Source organism: Nicotiana tabacum, chromosome 19, assembly GCF_000715075.1.
Source record: "Nicotiana tabacum cultivar K326 chromosome 19, ASM71507v2, whole genome shotgun sequence".
NCBI classification, from domain to species: Eukaryota; Viridiplantae; Streptophyta; class Magnoliopsida; order Solanales; family Solanaceae; genus Nicotiana; species Nicotiana tabacum.
The window spans coordinates 122816921-122830963 of NC_134098.1; the positions used below are offsets into that span (position 1 = coordinate 122816921).

At 34.1% G+C, this 14043-nt stretch overlaps 1 protein-coding gene across 3 annotated transcripts; it reads right to left on the reverse strand.

Annotated features, from left to right (window-relative positions):
* Nucleotides 1-6231: 6231 nt before the first annotated feature.
* LOC107801494 (F-box protein PP2-B15) lies at nt 6232-9365 on the reverse strand. 3 transcript variants are annotated; one of them, XM_016624825.2, is made up of 5 exons: nt 8826-9365; nt 8489-8607; nt 7861-8312; nt 6580-6718; nt 6232-6489 (listed from the first exon to the last, which is right to left on the reverse strand). In XM_016624825.2, exons 1-5 carry the CDS (start codon nt 9099-9101, stop codon nt 6414-6416), a joined length of 1062 nt encoding a protein of 353 aa, XP_016480311.1. In that variant the 5' UTR covers nt 9102-9365; the 3' UTR covers nt 6232-6413. The 3 variants fall into 3 exon arrangements, with proteins under 3 accessions (XP_016480311.1, XP_016480312.1, XP_075094628.1); XM_016624826.2 differs by having other exon boundaries at nt 6232-6714; nt 8826-9356; XM_075238527.1 differs by lacking the exons at nt 6232-6489; nt 6580-6718 and having other exon boundaries at nt 7646-8312; nt 8826-9353.
* Between the last annotated feature and the right edge of the window lie 4678 nt (nt 9366-14043).

Sequence of the window (14043 nt, forward strand, 5' to 3'; positions counted from 1 at the left end):
ATGTACCACAAAGACCTTGTTGTTTCTCAACATGACTCTAGCTATATGAGGATGGTGTCCTAAAATTTTGATTCTGGCGAGACTGGTTTTCATAACTCTGAGTACGTTTGAAGGAAGATCCATCACCTGACTGATGACTGGACTAAGCTGGTGCTAATGACTTCTTATTGAAGGAACACTTTCCTCCTCCACTGGATGTACCACTAAACCTGCCTGTTGTCTGGGCTTTCTTGTTATACTCTTTTTCTTCTCTCCTTTGTTGTCTGTCTTTTTCAAAGTGCTTGACGAAACCCACAACAGAGGAGAAAGTTGTCATTCTTACCGCTGCAGCTGATGTAGTATCCTTAATGTGGTAAGCCAAACCGCCAACAAACCTGCGGATCTTTGCTTTTTCTGTCTTAACAAAGTGAGGAACATGCTTAGCTAAACTTATGAATTCCATGTAGTAGTCTTGCACACTTTTATTCCCTTGCTTGTGCTACTTGAACTCTGTAGCCTTAGCTTCCCTATCCTCTTTTGGTATAAAATTAGCCATGAATGCCTCTTCAAATTCTTCCCAAGTAGGCGAATCATCATCTTCATCTCTTTCCTTTTCCCACATCTCAAACCAAGCTCCAGCCACATCTCTAAGCTGGTAGGCATCCAACTCTAGAGCTTCAATCATCAAATGCCTTCACCGCTCAGAGGGCTTTCTTGATTCCCTCCAGCCACAACATTGGATTTTCATCAACTATAGTACCACAGAACAATGAAGGACTCAACTTCAAAAATTCATTCACTCTTGAGGACTCAGAATTGTTCTGTCTATCTTATTGAGGTGGAATCTCAGCTCTTCTCTTGTTCTGGTTGGCCATGAAGGCTTTAAATATCTCCATAGCACTATTGACAACATTAAATATCTGACCCACCTCTGGAGATATAGTTGTCTGAGCCGGAACTATTGTTGGGGTTGGCACTGGATCCTAAGGTACTTGCTTATCATGCTCCACCCCTTCTTCATGTTCAACCCAGGGTACTTGGACCCCTTTTGCGGATTTACCCTTCATTTTCTGAGTTGAAGCCTTCTTAGTTCTACCTTGAGCCATAATAGTAGCAATAGTTTCTTGAGTAGCATCCTGAGTGTCGGTGTCACAGTTGCGAGTATGAGCCATTTCTGCTAGTTTTGGAGAAACAAATACATTAGATAATTTCTTACAGGTAGGCTCTACTGCACGATCTAAAGTATGAAAAAAATGAAACTTTTCATAAATGGTTGTAGCCACCTATTTATAAGTATGACGCGCTTCATACCCATAAATAAGACGCTACTGACACGGCTTCATAGACTCCTAGGACTCCATAAACCTGATGCTCTGACACCAAATTTGTCACGACCCATTTTCTGAACAAGCTGTGACCAGCACCCGATCACTAAACTTGATCGAGCGAACCATATGCGCTTATCAAATCTATTATAACTTCAAATTTATATACAACAAGGCAACACTTTAATCAAATACTTTTAATTAATTTAAATGTCTAAAATAACCAATACCAAAACTTTGTTCGTAGTAACTACTGAAATACTGCTAAGTTATTTTAACCCACCGACTGTGTCTATGAAGCCTCTACAAATAAACTGACGCACTGCTCAGGACTCCTGGCCAGTTCTCTAAGTAAACAAAGAAATAGCTAAATAATGACGACTCAAAGGAGTACTCCGCGAACAAAAGCGGAGCTCACGAATAGCACTGGAAGTGAGGGAAATCCTAATATATAGCATGCTCGCCTACAAAATCGGTTCTTACATTGTACCGCAGACTCCCAAAAGAGAATGTCAGTACCATCCATTGCACTCAGTGAGTATCAACGATAGGGAACAAAACTTTAATAAACTATACATTACAAGCAAAGATTCTAAATGCATGGAAAACATAAAGTTTCTAAGAATAATTCTAAAGTAATTGCATAACAACAGTTTATGAATATTCTAAAAGAAATTCTTTTCTTTTTCTTTCTTATCTAAAAAGAATACTTCACTTTATGCTTCGGGAGTTCCAACTATCCTGGCTTATTTCTGTCTTAGTCATCGTGTGATCGGTACGGGTTTGATCTCAACCCGATCGAATAGGCCCAATCCACGAGTTGCCACTCGCTTCATGGTTCTTAATGCTTATGTATCATACCTTAGCCTCGCTAAGTAAATTCTCAGCAACGAGACTCTCACCTCGTGTACTCCCTACTTTGGCACAAGTAGTTTCAGTAAGTCAACGCCTTGATCAGGACTCTCGACCTGGACGATGACCCCTTCTCAGAATAGAGGATACTCCCAAAAATACTTTAATAACTAATTATTCTGTGTGACCTCGCTAAGATCTAAATCAACTTTCTTGACCATTCAAGTCAAAATATCTTTTGGAACAACCTATACATACTCGTACTGGTATCCTTAAATGTAAAGCATGGTAATTCTAAAGATTCTTGCTTCTTCATGAATTTTCAACATGAAAATGACATATAAGAATAACACAAATGTAATGACCTGACTTGTCGATTTGAGTTATTTCTCTCCCTTATACTATTTTAAGTCTTTAATAGCTTCATATGATGTATTATGACTTGTGTGCAAAATTTGAGGTCAATCGGACTTGATTTGCTATATTTCGACATCGATTTTTCAAGAATACGTGGTATCACATTAAGAAAATGAGCTCCAAATTCGTTTTTGATTGAAGCATTAGATCCGTAGTGACATTTTGGAGCCATATAAAAAAGAATCGTCGAATTCGGACATCGTATGAGAAAGTTATGCCCATTTTTGTGTCAGGAACAATTTTCCGTCGCCGTCAGCGCCCAGGGTAGGATGTTTAAAGGTACTGTAAATAGAGCCACAGGCAGTGCCCCATGCTACATGTGGCGCCCAAAATAGCTGAGGCCCTGTAAACGGGGGTTTTCTACCATTTTTGACAAAAATAGAGTTGGGGAGCTCGGTTTGGGCGATTTTTGAGCGATTTTCATGGGTAAACATTGGGGTAAATGTTACTTATCCTATATTGATTTTATTTCATGATTCCATACTCATTTACATCATGAATCCGTAAATTTATGGAAGAAAAATCAGATTTTTGTAAAGTTTTCCAAAAATATAAAATGAACATTTGAAGGTCAATCCGATATCGGAATTTGATAAAATTGGTATGGGTGAAATCATAATTGAATGGGTTATTGGATTTTGTGAGTTTCGTCAGATTCCTAGACGTGGGTCCCACGGGCGATTTTTGAGTTAAATTTCAGATTTTGTTGAAAAATTTATATTTTTATATGGAATTAATTCCTACGATTCGTGTAGAGTATATTGAATTGTTTGTGACTAGATTTGGAGCTTTTGGACACGAATTTGCGAGGCAAAGGTTTATTGGAATCTTGAAATTGGTTGTGAAACGAGGTAAGTATCTTGCCTAACCTCGAGTGGGGGAATTACCCCTTAGGCATTGAGTCTTATATGGAAATTGTGTAATTGAAAATCATGTACGCGAGGTGACGAGTACGTACTTGGTTTATATGTGCAAATTATATCGGTTGAAATTCGTAGACGCCCTTAAGTATTAAGTTGAAAATTTGTTGTAACTTATTAAATCCCTTATTGTCACGCCTCGTTCCTTTTTTGCCGAGATTATTTTTATATAATAATTTGGTGTGATTGCCACTTGACTTTTATGTGAACTCTGTGTCTGTTTGAGTTGTCATTTTTATGAAAAATACTTTCATTATTGATTTTACCTACAGATAATTTAAATGAAAATTTTAGTTAATAAGATGAATAAATCTATTTATTTCCTGAAGTTTTGATTTTAAAGAGGCGTTGTTCCTGGATGAATTACTTGTCAGTTCACGTTGTTGAAAATTTGGTATTGAATTATAAAGGCCGTGAATCATATTGAGGCAAAGTACCAAATTGTGAAATATTATTCGGTTGAGTTGTTCACTCTCGAATATTTTGTTAAGATGTTGTGTACATTATGATCGAGTCGTGGCTCCTTATTATAGAAATATAATGTGTTGTAAGAATTGAGTACTTGATGTACAATTTGTGATATGTTGTAAGAATTGAGCAATTGATGTGCAATTTCTGATATGTTGAAAGATTTTAGCACTTGATGTGCAATTTGTGATATGTTGTAAGAATTGAGCACTTGATGTGCAATTTGTGATATGTTGTAAGATTTGAGCACTTGATGTGCAATTTGTGATATGTAATAAAATTTGAGTATTTGATGTGCAATTTGTGATATGTGAGCACTTGAGGTGCAAGTTGTATTATGCTGTGATATTTGGGCACTTGAGGTGCGATTTGAGAAATATTGTGATATTGATACGCATGCGGTGAGATAAGGGTGGCTTGAAACACGTGGCTAGTAGGGGAACTACTAGAAGTCATGCAGTGAGATAAGGGTGGCTCGAAACGCATGGCTAGTAGGGGAACTACTAGAAGTCATGCGGTGTGATAAGGGTGGCTAAAACACGGGATGCTATTTCGAAAAAAAACAATATTTTCTTTAAAATTTAATGTGAAGGCTCCCGCGCTGATATAAAGAAATAAAAGATTGTGAATTTATTTATGATTTGGGACTACGAGGCGGTACCTCGGGAGTGCCCTTTTGTTGATATTTCTCTATGGCTGTACTTGCCTTTGGTTATTTTGTTTTTTCGAAATTTGTAAATTCTTGTGTTTTCCGTGATGTATTATTTCACTTAATATTAAGTGTTTTGTATTTCCTGATGTATTGTGTTGACCTTGACTTTTTCGTACGAGACTTTAAGGATTTGTATTTTTGGGTTGTACTTGTTTTTGATGATTGAGTTGTTTTAAATAAAAGAAAAGAATTCTAGTATGTTTTAATTTAATAAATTTTATATCCAAATAAGTAGTTTATCTGATGTTTTATTTTAATTAAAATATTATTTTCTCCACCCAGATGATTTCTAAAATAAATACATTCCTTTGTTGATTTCTTACTTGATTTAAAGATTTCAACGTTACTTTATTAAAAATAAATTGATCCTACGGATCTTATATACATTGATATTTTGGTACGTGAGTTGTCCGTGCAGTTATAAAAATAATATGGGCATGATGTGCCGGGGAAAATATGATGATTTTATTATTGACACGTGAGTTGTCCGTGTGATGGTGATAGAAACATGGGCACGAGGTGCCGTGGAAAATATGAAAGTGGGCTGAGACCCGTAATTTTTATGATTGTGAAATGAGGTGTCACATGGTGACTTTTACTTGAAAATATATTTATTGGAAAGTATTATATCCTAAAGAATATTATTTGAAAAACATATAGGCGAAAGAATTTATATTTGAAGGACTTGATTAATTGGTTGTACTTGTGTTCCTTATTCGTCTGAGCAATAATTATGATGTTCTTGTTGCATTGTTGTTATATCACTGGTTGATTTTGTTGTTATCATTGCTAGTTATTTTCCAGTATTATTTTGTATACTAGATCGCACAGGTTATTAGACTAGTGAGTGTCTTGACTGTACCTCGTCTCTATTCCACTGAGGTTAGTCTTGATACTTACTGGGTACCGACCGTGGTATACTCATACTACACTTCTGCACATTATTGTGCAGAGCCAGGTAGTGGAGGTATCGGACCCGGACAGAGTTAGAGTGTGATCGCAAGGATTCAAGGTAGAGCTGCTTGGTCGTCGCAGTCCCTTGGAGTTTGTTCATTTCATTGTACTGTTAATTTTTAATCAAACAATATTGTATATTTCGTCCTCGTGATCATTCTATGTATTCAGTTAGAGTTCATAACTCAGTATTACCAATCTTGGGAGGTTGTTATATTCATTTTTGTTCCGCTGTTGGTTTTGACACTTGTATTGAATTAAAAAAAGGCTTGAATTATAATTTAAATCGGCTTACTTAGTCTTAGAGACTAAGTGCCATCACGATGCCTGTGGTGGGACTTTCGGTCTAGACAACAAAAATCTAAAAATTTATGCACATATATCATAATGAATCATCTAAACTTTAGTTAGAACAATTCTAAGTTAATAAGTACTCACTCTCTCCAATAAATAAATATTAACTCTTTTAAGCAATTCAGCAAACACCTTGTATGTGTGCTTTTGTGAGTTAAACAACTTTAGTAAATGGTTGTATCAACTCACCTCAAAACTTCTCGAGCCAATACGTAGGGCCCAGTCCAATTTATACCCGTCAAACAATCGATTTTACAATAATCAGTGCATTTTAATTAATTTTAAAGTTTCTCACCTAAACATGGAACTTACTGTTGATACAGAAATAAAAGGGAATTAGCTATTCAATTCTTACCTGCTACTACTGTAGGACAGTTAACAATAGGTAATTTTATATACATGAGTTCAAGAATTATTGATTTATAAAGAAACCTAGAACTTCCCGTTGCCTGCGTGTATATTAAGCAACAAGGCGGCCTCTGCTCTGACAATAGGGAATTTTATATACCTGAGTTCAAGAATTAGTGACAATAGGGAATTTTATATATAGGGAATTTTATAGGAAATTTTAAAATTGACAATAGGAAATTTTATATACCTGAGCTCAAGAATTAGTGATTTGTAAAGAAACCTAAAACTTCCCGTTGCCTGCGTGATTATTGAGCAGCAAGGCGGCCTCTGCTCTGTTTCGTAGCATTTTGTTTCTCTTTTTCGTATAAGGCTTTTTAGCCTTCTGCCTTTGCGTGAATGAACAGAACGTTAGTTTTGTATTGTTTAAGGCTTTAAGCCTTTTGCCTTCCCACTTTATGGGCTTTAGGCTTGTTTTTTTTTTCCTTCTAAACTTAACTAATAATTAATGCTACTTATTTTTAATAATTAGTAATATTAAAATTATTAATATTCCCTTACTTGTATACACATTATTTATAAATAGAGAAGTAACTCAAAAGTCAACCATAAGGGTTTAAATCCGTAATAGAAGTAAAAAATTTATGCACTCAAGGCAATATTAAAAAAAAAATTCTATATTTAGTGCGTCTTGAAACTTTTATAGATTTGAGGAGTGTTACACAAGTGAAGGCTGGTGGGATTAGGTTTTATTTAGCGTGAAAATTTTTATTTCAAAATATATGCAATATATATGGGACCAATCAGGTAAGATCCCAAAATATGGGCCCATTTTGGTGGTACGGATGGGTCAGGTGATATACTATGTAAATACAGTCAAACCTTTTTATAATAACCTCGTTTGGTTCGATATTTTTTTGGCTGCTATAGTGAGGTACTGTTATAAAGGACATATATTATAACATAACATAAAAATCGGTTCCGAAAAAATTTGACTTTTATAGTGAATGATTGTTATATAGAGATGTTGTTATAGAGATGTCTGACTATATGTCATATATAATATTTCCTCCTTTTAATTTATGTGAACTTATTTAAATGGTAACAAAAGTTTAAGAAATAATATACTAAAATTTTGGAACTAGTGGTCCAACAAAAATCACAAATATTAGTATGACTATAAATTATTTCAATAAGGATAAAATATGAAGTTTAAAGTTAAATTATTTTCAAATTTAGAAAGTGATTATTTTTTTTAAACGGACTAAAAAGAATAAATTCACGTAAATTGATAGGGAGAAAGTACTATTGGAAGGAATTGAACAGAAAATTGTTCGAACACTAAGTGAAGAATTCGACAGTTAAATTATGTACCAAACATCGGTCTGAGTTGTCGAATCGAAGAGAGCACTTTTTGTAACATACACACCCGAAATAGTGCTCGTGCAAAAATGCTTTTACACAAACCAATCAACCCATAAACAAAAAAAAATTCCTTTACTAATAAATTACTTGGGTCTAAGCTCCATACCTTCAACAATAAGCCCTCCTTTGAGGTGCTCACCTTTGACCTCTCTAAGGCACATTGTTACTTCTTTATCATTGACTCCATCACTATAAAATTCACCCAATTCAATCTCCAACCATCCATCTCCTCTGTCACATAAAGCACGCTCTGTCCCTCCTCTATTATCAACTCTTGATCTCAATGTCTCAGCCCTGTGTCTCATTAGAACCCTTTCCAATTCTTGTTTTCTACTGTTAGTATAGTTACGACGTATTAAAACAATTCCTTTGGATTCATGGTCTCCTCCTACTTTGACAGATATCTCAGATGGTAAGGAGTCTAAGCCGAAAGCACGACCAGCCAGGTTGACAATGAGGTAAGCTCCATATGTTGTACGCGGAGACAACATTCGAGTATTTATCTTTCCTTTAATTTCTAGCCAACATACCATTATAAGCTCCACACCTTCTGGAAATCTGTTGCAACGCATAAAATAGGATATATTTAATTAGGGTAGTTTTGAGGAGCTACCGAAAATTAAAGTCAAATTGTGAGATTATGTCCTTAATTTTCTAATAAATAACTAATATTTGGGATATAGTAGGCATTAATTAAGGACTGAAAGAAACAGGAAATTAAAGGAGAAGGGGACCTTGAGTGAAGAAGGGGTTTCCAGCACCAGTAGAGGGGATTGGTGGACCAAGCAATTGATAGCTCCCTTGCACTCAACATATAACACTTTTTACTTGATATTCTATCAATTGAAAAGGTCTGCAGTAATGTTATAGAAAGGAAAATGAGAAGATGCAAGAGTTCTTTGTCATCAATTTATCATTTGAGATTACTCGCTAATATTGTTGTCGAATAAATATCAATCTATTTGCTTTCTATGAATATGAGCGTGCGAGAAAGATTGTCTTCTTGGAAAAGAACCATCTCACTAGTCTTGTTAATTTACAGCAGGATTACAAAGCAAAGCACGTACATACCTTGCGACCACCATCGATGAGAAGAGGGCTAAAGAGCTTGAGAAACAACTCTTTCTTTGATGCAAAATTAATTGGTAACACTAATCTTGAGATGATTTGTCGATAATCAGATGGCAAGAATTTCTCCCACAACAAGTCTGATATGGCTGCATCACGAACCATAGTCGAGACCAACGACGCGTGACAAACATCATAAGGAGATGTGAAGGAGAGAAGTTGAACGATACAATCTTCCGGCAAGAGGTCGAGCTTCATTATCTCACTTTCATCTGCCATGACTGGGTATATAAGAATGTCAATGAGAAACTTAGAAATGACTCATATATGGAGAGGGAAATGCCAGAAACTAATGTACAAGTTTCCTAAGGATGACGACATGAATTTAACATATGAGGACATATGTTACATGGGCCCAATTTTATAATTCAACTTGTATACATAAGATTTGACCCCTTAAGTAAGATAACGTATAAGTTCTATGTACTGTACATGTTCAAAGAAGAGCAACGAGATTGTACATTAGACAGTAATATGTAGATGGACATGCCAATGTAAAGCTACCTTGTGTTTAATTGGTAAATGCATTTTGTTCTTTGCCTTGGTGTAGCTGCAAAGAGTCAATATTGCTAAGGCTAAGCTAGCTTTGATAAAAGATGAAATGTGTAGATGGGGTTTGCCAAGCCTGTAGGGAGTAACTATCATATGCATTTTATGCCAGCTCAATCTAAGCTGAAGTTTGGCCATAAATTCTCAAATTTGTTTTGAAAAATCTGATTTGGGTGAAATTTGGTTTGAAGATGAAATTGTGTTTGGACATTAGTTTTCAAAACATATTTCACTTTTTTTTTTTGAAAAAAATATGAAACATGACTTATACCCATAAGTTCTAAAAACAATCACAAATACCCAACAATACATTCATCAATAACATTCATTATCATTATCACAAACCATAGTCCTGAACATAAATAAATTTGATACAAAATTATCATTTTTATAATGAACTACATAATACACTATCAGGTGACCAAGAAGACGAAACAACATTGTTACAAAATAATAAATGACAGGCTCTTTTATAAAATACAAAAGTTTGAAGAAATTTTTAAAAAATATAATAGTAATATTTTGGGATTTGGGAATTTACCAAAATATGGATAATATTTATGAACAAATATGTATTTGCCAAAAACTATTTGGCAAATACTTAACAAAATCTATGGCCAAACGGATCCTAAATAGGGCACTGAAGCAATTTACATTTATCATCTATAAAATGTTTCAATTTATACTTCTTCTTTTTTTTATTTTTGCTTGAAATTTGGGCTGAGGTTGCTTGAATGAGTTAATCTAAATTTCGTAATAAACAATATGTAGAAATAATTTGACAACGATGTTGATAATGTAACAATAAATTAAAGTCTCTTGAAAAAACTTTTAGAGATCACTAGATAACGGTAATTTGAAAAAATTACTTACCTTAAAGGTTTCTTATTTAAACCTTAGCGAGTAGAGTTATTTAATATAATAGCCGGCGAATATATATATATATATATATATATATATATATATATATATATATATATATATATATATATATATATATATATATATATATATATGTTAAAAATTCATTATAAGACTGGTTGAGTCAATTTGAGCTCAAACACAATTTGGTTCCTGAAATATACGAAGCAAGGAGTGAACAAAATTGCTTGACCGGAAATTAAAAAAGAAAAAGAAAAAGATTGAACAAAATTGTAGAGGTTATCTATAACAAACCAAACTTCAACATTTCACATCGATCCAAGTAGACCTCATTTTGGGATGTCCCGGAGATTAGGGGTGTACAAATGAAACGAACAAATCGCACCAATTCGATAATCCGAATCAAATCGAGAAAAAAAATTCGACTATGATTTGGTTTGGTGTTGGAAAGAAAAACCCGATCATATTTGGTTTGGTTTGGTTTTAACTAAAAAAAGTCAAACCGACACCAAACCAACCCGACATTATATGTATAGAAGTTTTAAATATATTTAATACGTAAAAATATATATGGTAGTGTAGTTTATAAATATTTCTTAAGTTTTTTCATAGTTTTATCTTTTAACGTATTATTTCAAGTTTGGACTTATAATTTTTGGATGCTCCAATAAGTTTTATAATCCATAAATGTTAGTAACTCAAATAAATCCTAAACCAAAATCAAATCAATACTAATGCTAATAAAAGACATTTAATTCAATTGTACTATGAATGAAAATAGTGTTGGATATCTATTTTTTTAGTTTTTTCATGGTTTAGATTAAATGTATAACTTATTTTTCTTTTAGTGGTTAGTCATGTAAATAATAGTACTTATTAGTCATAATTTTAAATTATGTTTGTTTTCATTATGGCTTATTAATAATATTTATTTTATGCGATTTTATTATCTTTATTGTTGAATATTTTAGTACAATGCCATGACTCATCTCATATTTATGTTATATTATTGAAAAACACCTTATATAGTTCTGTCTTAGTAGGATTAAAGAAATATTTGGAGCACAAATTTTACGTTTTGTGCTATGAAGATTTTAAGAAAATAAAAACCGAAAAAATCCGAAAACCCAAAAAAAATCGAGATTAAAAAATCTGACTTTTATTGGTTGGGTTTGGTATTTAGATTTAATAACCCGATACAATTGGTTTGGTTTGGTAATTAGAAAATCCGAACCAACCCGACCCATATTGTGATGACCCAAAATATCATCTTTAAATGTAATAAGTAATTCTATATTCTAAGACCAAGAAAAGTACCATTTATCATCCTCGACTTGCGTGCGTAGTTCGTACAATTTTTCGGAAAGTTGTTATGTAAAAAATAGATTAAAATGGGAAATAGAGCTTTAAAACTCAACTAAGTTGACTTTTGTCAACATTTTGAGCAAATGAACCCGGATCAATATTTTGAAAATTTTAGTAGGTCCGTATCGTGATTTGGGACTTGGGCGTATGCCCGGAATCGAATTTTGAGGTCCCTAGCCAGAGTTATGAAATTTTGATGAAAACTTCCTTTGATTTGGTGTCTGATTCTAAGAAATTACTGATGTTGGATTTATTGACCTCGGGTCCGTATTTTGGTTTTGGAGCCCGGTATATGTCCACTATAATATTTATGATTTGTCTGCCAAATTTGGTGAGAATCAGAGTTGATTTGACGTGATTCGGACGTTCGGTTGTAAAAATAAAGGTTTTAAAGTTTTCTTGAAAATTTCCTTTGATTTGGTGTCCGATTCATAGTTCTAGGAGTTAGTTTGGCGATTTGATCGAGCGAGCAAGTTCATATGATGTTTTAGGACTTGGGTGCATGTTTGGTTCGGAGCCCCGAGGGCTCGGGTGAGTTTCGGATGGGCTACGGGATGATTTCAGACTTAGAAAATCTGGTTTTCTGCAGACTTCAGGCTTCTGGTGTGTTTTTCTTCGCGTTGTCACTCGTTCACGAAGGCTTGAGGTTCAAAGCTTCGCGTTCGCCACCAAAGCCTCGCGTTGGCGAAGGGAAAGAGGCTGGCCAGGATTATTGCCTTTGCGTTCGCGAAGGGCATCTCGCGTTCGCGAAGGCCAAGCTAGGCAAGCTTCGCGTTCACGAAGTAGCCCTCGCGTTCGCGAAGTGTAAAATGGGACAACACAAATTTAAGCTTCGCGAACGCGAGGCACTGACCGCGTTCGCGAAGGGTAAAAGTCCCAGAAACAGAACTTAAGTTCTAAAAAATCGGATTCGTTCCATTTTCAACCCTTTTCCATTTTTGAGCTTAGGTAAGGCGAATTTTGAGCGATTTTCACGGAAAAATATTGGGGTAAGTGTTCCTTATCCTATACTGATTATATTTCATGATTTTATACTCATTTATATCATGAATCCGTGAATTTATGGAAGAAAAATCAGATTTTTATAAAATTTTCTAAAAACGAAAATTTAAGATTTGAAGGTCCATTTGACATTGGAATTGGATAATTTTTATATGGTTGGACTCGCCTCGGAATGGGTATTCATATTTCGTAAGTTTTTTTCGGGATTTAAAATCTGGGTCCCACTGTCGAATATTTTAATGAATTTTAGATTTTTATCCGAAAAATTTATAAATTCATATGGAATTAATTCCTATGATTCGTATTGAGTATATCGAATTTTTTGTGAATAATTTTCGGGCACGGTGGTTAATTTAAAAGAAAAAGTTGTGGTTGAGTAATTGGTTGGAATTTGCAAAGCGAGGTAAGTGTCGCGGTTAACCTTGACTTGAGGGAATAGAACCTTTAAATTATTTGTTATGTGAAAAGCATGTGAACGACGTATAGGCGAGGTGACGAGTGTTTATACGTCGTGAAATTAATTATTTGCCTGCTCACTTGAAAAATCATAAATTATTTTAAATCATAAATTAATTATTATAATAATTATTTCTCTCCTATTCTTTGTCATATATTAATTCTTGAATTCCTGCATTAATTGTTACATGCTATTTGAATTATGTGTTTTAATTGTTATTTGACATTTAGCATATTAAATATTAAACTGCCTATTTTCTCCCTGATTTTCATAATAATTTGCTATTTGTCACTGTTTGTTTCATAATTAAATCATAATTATTGAATGCTTGTTGTCTTATAATTTTATATTAATTGTTGTATTTATTGGGGAAATTTCTTCTATAAGAATTGATTGAAATGGATATATTGGAGGATCGGGTTGCACGCCACAACAGACTTATTAAAAAGTTCATATTGGAGGATCGGGTTGCACGCCGCAATAGTCTTATCGTTGCACGCCACAACAGACTTATTAAAAAGTCCTTATTGGAGGATCGAGTTGCACGCCGCAACAGACTTATTAAAAAATCAATATTGGGGGATCGGATTGCACGCCGCAATAAACTTATTTAAAAGTCAATATTGGGGGATCGGATTGCATGCCACAACAGACTTATTTAAAAGTCTATATATATACTTGATTGAAATAAATATATGACAGACTTGATTAAAAGGAATGTATTGGGAGAGCGGGTTGCACGCTGCAACAGAATTGAATGTGAATATATTGTGAGAGCAGGTTGCACGCTGCAACAGAATTGGTTGAAATAATAATGGATTATGACTGCTGAGTTGGCTTCAATTATTATAAATGAGTTACCAAATTATTTCTATTATTTGTTATTGTTATTAATATTGCGTACAT

Coding starts and splice junctions, on each gene's coding strand:
- LOC107801494 (XM_016624825.2), bottom strand. CDS start 9,101: ATGGCAGATGAAAGTGAGATAATGAAGCTCGACCTCTTGCCGGAAGAT. Junction 8,608..8,825: donor TCATCGATGGTGGTCGCAAG/GTATGTACGTGC, acceptor ACATTACTGCAG/ACCTTTTCAATTGATAGAAT. Junction 8,313..8,488: donor AAACCCCTTCTTCACTCAAG/GTCCCCTTCTCC, acceptor GCGTTGCAACAG/ATTTCCAGAAGGTGTGGAGC.